The sequence below is a fragment of the Helianthus annuus genome, chromosome 2, assembly GCF_002127325.2.
Source record: "Helianthus annuus cultivar XRQ/B chromosome 2, HanXRQr2.0-SUNRISE, whole genome shotgun sequence".
Taxonomy (NCBI): domain Eukaryota; kingdom Viridiplantae; phylum Streptophyta; class Magnoliopsida; order Asterales; family Asteraceae; genus Helianthus; species Helianthus annuus.
Window position 1 is genome coordinate 90,477,761 of NC_035434.2, and position 11,528 is coordinate 90,489,288.

An 11,528-nucleotide genomic window follows, 5' to 3' on the forward strand; every position below is an offset into this window, starting at 1 on the left:
TTTTGGCACTTTTAAGCCCCGTTAACCTCATTTCAAGGCTCTAAAATGAAGTTAAAGTATAGGGAACTCAAAACATGCTCAAAAATATCTCGGATGTCGGTTCGTTTGGTCGTACGGTTGCGTTATTCGCTTAATTACGACGGAATTCATAACGAACGCAAAAACTATCCAAATCAAGCGACGAATGGAATTTTCTTATGCCAAACACTAAAATAAAATATTTTAATGCTTACATAAATTTTTGGATGTCCGGATATATTCAGAACGTAAAATATGCGCGTAAATGCAAACTTGTGCACTTTTTGACGCTTTTAGTCCCTATTGATCAATAAAGTTTGTTTTAGCATACCGAACCCCTCAAACCCTATTTCTAAGCTATGTAAAGAATATTTAGGGTATGTTTAACTTATGATCAAGTTCCGGAATGTTCGTTACTATACAAATCGGTATAGTTTCGCAGTTTGACACAAATAGTCCCTGCGATCGAACAAACTTGATTTCAACACACCAAATCATCCAAAATTTATTTCTAAGTTATGTAGAGGTTATTAAGGTATTATAAGCCTATGTCACTATTCCGGAGTGTTTGTCGCGTTATACTGACTGCGTTTACGCACCAGTTTGCGTATAACCTTCCAGAAAGCGATTTAAAGCTTGAAATTGGAATAGAATTAAACTGAAAAATCACCAAACACAAATACACACATAATAACACCAAAACACATATAATAACACCAAAGCACATTTTTTATTAATAATCAACATTTTTTTACATTGTACAACGATTATAGAACACAGTTGTCACAGTTATAGGTACCCGTTGGAGGACCCGACGGCCTAGGTCTATTATCAATGTATTTTTCCATTTCCGTTTGATTATTATTTCTTTCATACAACTCCAAATTTCATGTGGCCCACCACACCCTTCGCAAGCCATAACCGAGGCCATTTTTGTCATTTTTAACTTTTTGATTTTTGAAGAGAGGGCCTCGATTTGGGCATGTAAAAAAGTGCTTTCATCTACCTTATAGGCACCCGGGGCAATAGATTTTGTGCCTCGCGGAGTGTGCCATTGAAAATTGGTTTGAGCAATTTCCTCAATTTGATTATAAATTTCATTTGGGCGACGATTACCTAGAAGTCCCCCGGAGCTAGAGTCGAGTGTTTGTCTCGTGTGTGGCAACAATGCATTATAGAAAGTGGATACTTGTTGCAAAACTGCAAGACCATGATGAGGTCATTTTCTTAATAGCTCCTTAAACCTTTTCCAAGTTTCATATAAGGATTCCTCATCCTCTTGTGAGTATGTGTTAATTTCAGTCATTAATTTAGTCGTTTTAGAAGGAGGGAAATACTTATATAGAATCTTTTGGGCTAGTTCATCCCAAGTGTTTGCCGAACCTCTTGGGAGGGTGTTAAGCCAAGCCTTGGCTCGGTCTTTTAGTGAAAATGGGAACATCCAGAGGCGGATGGCGTCATTTGATGCCCCATTGATTCGAAAAGTATCATATATTTCCAAAAAGTTGGTAATATGTAAATGGGGATCTTCGTCCACAAGGCCATGGAAGGTTGCGGAATTTTGAAGCATTTGTATCAAATGCGGCCGAAGTTCGAAGTTATTCGCATCGACATTCGGTGCATTGACAGCGGCGCCGAGATTACCTACGGTTAGCCGTAGGTAATCCATTAGGGTACGCTGATTCGCCATTGGAAGTTGGTCCCTCGAAACTTTCTCTTGGATTTTAGCTTTAAGTTTTTTTCTTAGAAAGCGTTCGGGTTCGTTTAGAGGCTCTTTTATGTCTTTATTGGAACTGGAGCTCATGCACTGCGTAGAAAGTTCAGGTGACGCGCCTGGGTTCCAAGTCCTGTGATAAAAAACAAAAAAAGATTGTTGGTTAGAAGTCTCACCATGACCCCATGGTCGCTGACCACGGCCCGTGGTTGTAGTTACAGTGATTGTTTTCTGGATCCCAGTTACTGGGGGGTCCAACACGGCCCCGTGCTGCACCGGCACGGCCCCGTAGCCACCCTTCTGTAACTCAGAAAACTAAAACTGCCTGTAAAGATGCTGGGCGTGGCCCGTGTCCGACCAGGCACGGCCCCATGCTGAAGTCTACAGAGGCTGAAAAATCTAAAAAAAACCCTAAAAAATATTTGAAAAACAAGAAAAATGATTAGGCCGTTGATTCCTAACTTTCTTAAAATCCTTGTATCCCCGGCAACGGCGCCAAAAACTTGATGCGAGTTGAGTGCGATATGTTTTTGTTAGTATTTTAAGCCCATTTTACACATTAGTCATGTTTTAAATTTATAAAACACGATATTCTACTAACACTAAACACAAACATGGGCATGTGCACCCATCGTGAGCGTAGTATAACGTTGGTATGATACAGAGGTCGTCCAAGGACACAAGAGTTTTTAGTACCGGTTTATCCTCAATGTCTAATCAAAATAAAATTTTTGAGAAAAGATTTTATACATGAAAAATAAAAACTAAAAATGCTGAAATAAAAATAAAAATAAAACAGATAGACAAGATGATCAGACTCGCCTTTAATGTATCCTTTGATGATTTCCGCACTTTTGCACTTTTGAAGAGATTATCTTAGTTATAGTAGTAGGCCCCTCTTTTGAAGGTGACGTTGCCCTCAACCCAGTGGTTTGAGTCAGCAAGGATACAATCCCAAAGGGTTGGAATATTGAAAGATAATTAATTAAGTTATTAATGCGAAAAGTGGTAGGCCCCTCTTTTGAAGGTGACGTTACCCTCGGCTAAGTGGTTTGAGTCAGCAGGGATACAATCCCAAGTAGCCGGTTTAATGTATTAATAGTAGTTTACATATGAGGGGATCAAGCCATTCGCATTCCCGCCATCTATGGGTATTGAAGGAGGTCCTAGTAAGCTTGACCTAGGTCCTTGCAGGATCTATACACTGAACAAGGCAAGAATCTTACTAAACCATTCCCTTAACCTCGACCAAGTAGCCAACATATCTCTATATAGACCGTAGAGATATGAATGGTGAAAATCTTTTACTTTATATAGACAGTAAAGTAATGCCAAGACACCACAGACAAATGATAAAGAAGTTTCACCTTCAACATAAGAAACTAGTTATTAAAGTCATTAATACAAAACCAAATAAAAAGTGCGAAAAGATTAAAAATCAAAAGTAATACATTAAATGATTGTCTTCACCAGGTGATGTAAGAGACTTAGCCAAATAAGACCTTTGATTGACTAGAACTCTTACGATCAATCTTGTATCCCGAGACTACTACACACACTCTAAGATGGATGATAGATAATGGTGATAGATGTGGGTGTTGTAGTGGTGGTGGAGTGGTGGCAAAGTGGGAGAGAGGTGGTTTGCCAATGGATGCCTTTGAAAAGAGCCAAGCACCCATATTTATAGCCTGAACAGAAGCCCTGCCACGGCCCCGTGTCCGCTGGAACCACCCCCGTTGCCATCCCTTTTCTCTTCCTTCATTAATTACATTTGTCAGCATTAGGCTCCACACGGCCCCGTGTTCGCTGGGCACGGCCCCGTGTACAGAAGCGTATCTGTACTATCAAGATTTGCAAGATTCTGCAAATCTTAGCGTTGACCACGCCCCGTGCTGAGTTGGGCACGCCCCCTGTGGTGGGTGTAAAAGCTTCCACAGCTTTGTCCATTTCTACAGACACCTGACCACGCCCCCGTGTCCAGTGGGCACGGGCCGTGGTCAGCCTTTTGTTTCTTGTTTTTGCTTATGGAGATGTTGTCGAGTGGTCAGGCATGCCACGTTTATTCCCTTTTCTTTGTATTTATGTTAGTTTTTGCTGCATATTTGTTCCTTTTGTTCGTTTAAGCTCATTTGGTCCTGAAAAGACAAAAGGAAGACAAAAACACACTTTTTCCAACATTAGTACTAAACAAGGGTTAGTTTTATGCCTCATTTGATGTAATTTATATGTTGCATTTTCATTTGATGTAATTTATATGTTGCATTTTACACACATCAGTATCGTCCCAAAAGTGTAGTTTCATTCTATCCATATTCCAATTGATATATGAATATATGCCTTTTTGGTGTTCGACCGCTAAGCATTCAAACGTCTTATATATCGGTTAATGTCTTCCTAAATGCTTTAAGGGTGTGTATCGTCCCAATTTAGTAGTTTCATTCTATCCATATTCCAATTGATATATGAATATATGCCTTTTTTGGTGTTCGACCGCTAAACATTCGAACGTCTTATTTGAACATCGTATTTTATTGAAAACTATCATCCATCATTGGATTCGCACTATGCAAATTTTCGTTACTTAATTAGGATACCACATGTTGGTAAGAAACTAAAAGGAGTACTTAGTAGAATATATACCAAAGTAGATTACCAAATAACAAGATGTATATTCACTAAAAGTTGAGAACTCATCCTATGCATAATAACTACATTACACCTTAAGGCTTATTATTAGAAATGGCGTTACTTTAAGTTAATACATCACTGAATGTCTTGAGCATGGAACACTTAGTTTCGGCCTCAGTGATACAATTTGATGACAGAAGTAAAAATGTCCTTATTCCGTGTAATTGACTCCACTTTTTCGCGCATTCACGATGCCTCTCACCAAAGTTTTATTTCACTCCTACGTGTACTTAGCTTCTATATGATTCAGTAAATATGTAACTTCTATTAAGATAAATCCTATAAAAGAAAGTTAAAGAAATAAAAACTAATTCACATACAATACCATCTAATTTCTAATTTCCATATGTGAAGCCACTTAAGTAAACTATAAGAATTTATATGTGACCTTAACGTCATACATAACCGAAGAATTGAAGTACTGAAAGATACATAACCTGATCATATACAATCAACCTAGTTCTATTATGAGAAACTAAAACCATGTATATAGATAGTGTTACAAAGTTAGCTTTATTGAAAGATACCGAACCTGATTTCTGGTAAAACAACCTTGGTTATGATCTTTGGCGCAGGTTAGAAGGGGCCGGGAGGGGGGGGGGGCGGCGTCAGAAATCTCAAGCTTCACCACTGGTTATTATAGTTAGCTTAATAGAACTCGACTCCATTTCTCCAAACCGAAATCAATTACTATCTCAAGCATACAGCTTACATATAATCTTTTTTTCTAGATACAATCTTTTTAATCATGTAAAACATTGTTTTCTCATCTTAATATAACACAATTGTTTTTTAAAGTAATGGCCCAACCAAGGGGTCAAGAGGGTTCACTAACCCCGTCACAAAATATTTTCTAACTTGTACGTAAAATCTGATTTTCTTAAGAAAACATAACTTGACCCCTATTTCTATTTGATAAGAGAAGAAAACCACCCAATTAATACTAAAAAGATAAGGTTCCGCCACTACTCTATTGAAAATGAAACTAGTATTAACATACATTCTCACAACAAATATGATCAACCGAATCCATAATCTATCCATCAATATGACACCTAAACAATGAATGCAGTAAAAAAGGAAAATTACCAAACTAGCAGCTTACCAGGATTTTTTTTTCAAAATTGTCAACCTCATGCGTTTGTGGAGAGGCGCATCCGCCCTACGATGGGTCGGCTTGTCCGATTAATGCATTCGTCAACAGATATGTGGCACGTGGCAAGGAGAACCAGTTGAGTTGCGTCGGCCGACGCATCAACGCTAACATGTAGGCGCATGGTAAATATCTTGCGTCAGGCTGCTCGGCTTGCGTCTCTTTTGGGTTTTGTGAGACGCATGTTATTGCGCCAGGCCGACGCATCCGAAGCGTCAGGCCGATGCATTCAAAGGGTCTGGCTTTTGACATTTGGACGCATCCAAAGCGTCAGGTCGACACATTCAAAAGGCCTGGCTTCTGACATGTGGACGCATCTAAAGCGTCGGGCCGATGCATCGAAAGGTCCTGGCATCTGACATGTGGGTGCATCATATACGTCTGGCCGACGCATAGAAAGGTCATGCCTTCTGACCGGTGGACGCATCATATGCCTCTAGCCGACGCATCCAAAGAGTCCTTCGACGTAAGCCATTTACTCACTGTACACAATTTCAATATGGCACATAGACACTTCTCTTGAGTCCTTCGATGCATTAACTTACCGTACAATTTTCATCAGTTTTTAAAACAATTGGGACCCAGTATCAAGAATCTGGATACCTTTTTCACCATTCAAATTTTTATACACGCGTTTCAAAAAAATTTCCCCAAATATCAAGGTTGCTTCAAATTTTATTTGTTGACGGATATGGGTGTTAGATTTGTGGTTTATATATATCGCTGCAAACTGGAAAGCCATTAATGGAAAGTCATTTACACGTTATCATCTCCAAGATTCTTAAATAAATGACTCTTTCTTGGATTAAGACATGTTCACTTGGAGGAACTCAGGAACTTGATCCAAACCACCTAGAGAGAAAATCGGTACTTGCAATTTTAAAGCTAAGAAAAACGTCATGTGGAAATAAAACAAACGGTTTTTTCATTCATATTGAAAAAGAAAACGTCTATTTTTTCATGAGCTCATGCTGTACGAGAACATCTATTTCTGTTCAAAACATTAAATCCTCGTTGCTTATTTAATTATAGGTTTTAGAAATTTATTTTGAATTTCATCGAATATTAAAAAAACATACATGATGATGTGTAATCAAGCCACCGTGCGTATGCGGAGCCACCAAAGCCACAAGTCTCGAGGCGCCTCCAAGCCAAGACCAAGCGCCGGCAGCCGGACGCATCATCTACCTTTTAGGCATCGATGCGCCTGCCACCGCATCTTCCTACGAAATGGACACGTGTTACTTCCATACGCACAAACGCATCACAAGGCGGATGCGCCTCTCCACCGACGCATGAGGTTGACATTTTTGAAAAAAATTCTGGTCAACTGCTAGTTTTGTAATTTTTCCCATAAAGAAGCTGCAAAACAAATATTTGATTTTAGAATACTTTAACTCTAAAAGTGTCATACGGGTGTTCGTTACTAGATCTCTAGAGGTTTTCAAAAGAAATGATTTCAAACAACATAGCTGACACAATTGGATATATTATAAAAACGAATTTACCTCACATTTAGAAACGTGCTGCTGAAGGTATTCCACAAGAATTATCGGTTTTGGAAATCAGGATGGACCTATGGTGGTTAACACCTATATTCTCCGAACTATACTTCCAGCGTGCAACCTATGTTCATAGCTTTCATGATACTGGAATCTTATTATGTCTGTTAACGTCTTCCTAAACGCTTTAAGGGTGTGTATCGTCCCAAATTAGTAGTTTCATTCTATCCATATTCCAATTGATATATGAATATATGCCTTTTTGGTGTTCGACCGCTAAACATTCAAACGTCTTATTATGTCTGTTAATGTCTTCCTTAACGCTTTAAGGGTGTGTATCGTCCCAATTTAGTAGTTTCATTCTATCCATATTCCAATTGATATATGAAGATATGCCTTTTTGGTGTTCGACTGCTAAACATTCGAACGTCTTATTACTGACCTCCAAACAATCCGTATTTTAATGAAAACTATCATCCATCATTTGATTCGCACTATGCAAATTTTCCTTACTTAATTAGGATACCACATGTTAGTAAGAAACTGAAAGGGGTACTTAGTAGAATATATACCAAAGTAGATTACCAAATAAAAAGATATATATATATATATATATATATATATATATATATATATATATATATATATATATATATATATATATATATATATATATATATATATATATATATATATATATATATATATATTCACTAACAGTTTTAGAGAACTCATCGTATGCATAATAATTACATTACACCTTAAGGCATATTATTAGAAATGGCGTTACATTCAGTTAACTTAATAGAACTCGACTCCATTTCTGCTAACCGAAATCTATTACTATCTCAAGCATACGGCTTACATATAATCTTTTTTTCTAGATACAATCTCTTTAACCATGTAAAACATTGTTTTCTCATCTTAATATAACACAATTATTTTGTAAAGTAACGGCCCAACCAAGGGTTAAGAGGGTTCACTTAGCCCGTCATAAAATATTTTCTAACTTGTTGTACGTAAAATGTGATTTTTTTAAGAAAACACAACTTGACCCCTATTGCTATTTGATAAGAGAAGATAACCAACCACCCAATCAATACTAAAAAGTGAAGATTCCGCCACAAAATGAAACTAGTATTAAATACATTCTCACATATGTTTTACCAGTAAAAAAATAAAGAAATGATAACCAAACAACTAATAAATATCGTTATATTGCAAATGATATTACGATAATTTGATACACCGCCTATAAGATGTCATCTCTACTCTCACATGATTTCTTAATTTTGCATAAAAATGGTACAATACCATGTCCAGTCCGTAATTCGGGAGGCCAATGAGGCAATTGTACCGGAGGAGACTTTCCAACCCAACTCCGGCCCCCAGTTTTACTTGAAGTTGGTGGTGATGTTTCACTACCGTCAGTCGTATTTTCATCCTAGAAGACATGTGTTGGAGTTGTTTGCTCCATGCTACTACGAGGGGGGCACACGACCGAACGCAACGGCATGGGTTCCAGCTTTGGTATTCATGGGAGAGGTAGGTATGCCTCAAGATTCTGTGACTCGGACGTTTTTGAGTCTGATACAGTTCGGATCTGAGATGTTGACGACGTTTGAGGCGCAGGAAGAAGAACGAATGGTGCTCCCAGTTGAGGGATTTGTGGTTTTGACTGGCAGAGTGATACCGGTTATGAGACCGACTCCAATGATGAGGATGGAAGAGGTGCAGGAGGAAGGGAATGTATGCAGCGTCTGCTTGGAAGACATGGTGGAGGGATCCATGGTGGGTAGGGTTTCCTGCAGCTGGCATGTTTTTCATGAAAAATGTATTAACGAATGGTTAAAAGACAATCGGTCTTGTCCCAATTGCAGGCTTCTTTTGGGTTGATTAGCCTAGGATTTTATGCTTATGTTCATGAGAAATTCTAGGGTTTGCTGTCTATTAATCTATTTGGGGATCTGCAATTTTCCATTAATAAAATAATATATTATGCTAGAGTTATACAATTAAACTTGCAAACAAATTTAAAGAAATTTTATTTCATTGTTAAAATATTTCTTTTATTATAACTTATTTTTATTTATTTATTTAATTTTTTTGAACAAATTACGGTTAGTATATCGCTAACCGGGTTAGTAGTTATATGCAATGTTGTAGAAGGCGCTAGGCGCTAGTCGGGCGGTGAGATACCTCCTAGGGATTAATCGGGATTGGACTTTTTAAGTATAATTTTACAAATATATATATATATATATATATATATATATATATATATATATATATATATATATATATATATATAGTGGAGGGTTCAAATGAGAAGAAAATTTTTTGTAAGAATAAAAAAGAACAAACTTCAACCAATAAGAATGATTCATTTTAGTTCATTTAATTTTTGTATTTAATATTAGTGTAAGGGTATATTGGTAAACTTAGATTGATCATTAATTGTTAGTCTTCTTTTTTAATAGCTAACTAAATTATATTTGTAACTTATTTTAAAAAAAATATATTTTTTCAAAGAAGAAAAAAATTAATTTAAAGTGGAGGATAAATTATGAGGTGTGTATGATGAATTACGAGTTGTGTAGGATAAATTTCAAAAACGTGTAGCATAAATTTTGATGTGTCTAGGAAAAATTTTTAGTGTGTAGGATCATAGTCTTTATGACTAATTAATTAGTCAAAGATAATAATAAATGAGATGAGAGAAGAACTTTTTAATGTTTTACAATTGTGCTCTTTGTTCTTTTTCTTCTTAATTTAATTTTCTTCTCAAATGAACCTCCCCCTATATTAGGGGTGTTCATCGAATCGAATATCGAATTTTCGAATTATTCGAATCGAATTGTTCGAATAATTTTTATTTTTCCTTGAATTCGTATTCGATTCGAATTCGATTAAAACCTACCGAATTCGATTCGAATTCGTATTCGAATAAAAAACCCAATTCATATTCGATTAAAAATTCAAATTCGAATCGGATTCGAATAAATTCGATTTAATTCAGATTCTTTAAAAACATATAAAAAACTTTCAAAATGAAACATAAATTTTAAAGCAGCTATAAAGCACATGATATCACATTAAAAAGTTCAAAATAAAGTACCACAAGTCTAAAATCAAAACGAGAAGTCGGGAATAATCACTCCGCATTACAAGTTAATATTTTAGGGTTAGAAATCTATTGATAGATTTGTTACTTAGATTTTAGTTATGGGTCATGTAGTGGGTTTGGTAATGGGTAATTTTAATACTTTGAAAAAATTTGAAAATAATTTGTAGTATTGCCTAATAAAAGTTATATATGTATTATATATAAAAATAATAAATAAAAATGTATAATTTTTATTCGAATTTCGAATCGAATCGAATTTGAAATCATAAATTCGTATTCGATTCGTATTCGATTTACTTGATTCGAATTGAATCGAATTGAATCGAATTCGAATTCTTATAATCGAAACGAATTCTTGATAATCGAATTTAAACGAATTTCGAATTTTTCGAATTCGAAACCAATTATGCACACCCCTACCCTATATATATATATATCGACAACTTTATACTTTTTATTAATAAATTTACAAGTTTAGGAGATAACTTTATACTTATTATTAATAAATTTAAAAGTTTAGGAACCATACGTAAACTAGTGAAAGATAGAGGGGGTTAAATGTTAAAATACCTAAAATTAAATGTTAAAATAGGTTTATAACTAAAATTTGGGCTTTAAACCATGGGCCATATTTCAAAAATTGGGTTTTTTGGGTGAAAAAACATGGGCCCGATTAGTCCGATTTTGACCGATTTTTACCTCTTTTGTCCGACTTTGACCGATTTTGACCATAACCGATTTTTTTTTGACCGACTAGCTTAAATTTTGGCAGTAACCCACACTACTAGAAAACTGGGCAAATGCGACTAAAGTTTGTGACCGAAATAAACGATCGCAAGATTAGCCACCAATTTGCGACCGAAATTAAAATGGTGGCAAAAGTTTACGAACAACCCGTTTTTGGTCTCAAAACGGTCACAAATTTTTGCAACCGCCTTGTTTCAGTGGCAAATCGGTCTAAAAATTTCATTAAAATAAATAATCAAAATTAAATTATGCATAGCAGTTGGAGCATAAAAATTGCAACCGTTTCAAGGCAAATAACATTCTAGCACCCATCATAACACACGGGATATACTCTGCAACGGTACTAGGACACGGGCTTTGGAAATTTCACAATCATTGACGGCGACTCCAGCAAAGAATCCGGATGCTACAACTTAATTGGATGACAAACTTTGAAGAATGTCTCAAAACGTCTGATCGAGTTAGAATATAAATACTATATTTTGAATAGTTATTTCGTTAGAATAACTCGGGTATTTGACATTATAATTTGTAATTTTAATTGTTATATATAATTTTCAAATTTCGATACATGCTTGA

General features: G+C 36.0%; 1 protein-coding gene and 1 non-coding gene across 2 annotated transcripts; both read left to right on the forward strand.

The window, feature by feature from the left end:
- Positions 1-1,223: 1,223 nt before the first annotated feature.
- LOC118489890 lies at positions 1,224-1,330 on the forward strand. Its single transcript, XR_004887903.1, has one exon. It is a non-coding gene; the product is annotated as a small nucleolar RNA R71 (small nucleolar RNA).
- Positions 1,331-8,377: 7,047 nt separating this feature from the next.
- LOC110894127 (NEP1-interacting protein 1) lies at positions 8,378-8,971 on the forward strand. Its single transcript, XM_022141314.1, has one exon. It carries the CDS (start codon positions 8,378-8,380, stop codon positions 8,969-8,971), a length of 594 nt encoding a protein of 197 aa, XP_021997006.1.
- The last annotated feature ends 2,557 nt before the right edge of the window (positions 8,972-11,528 follow it).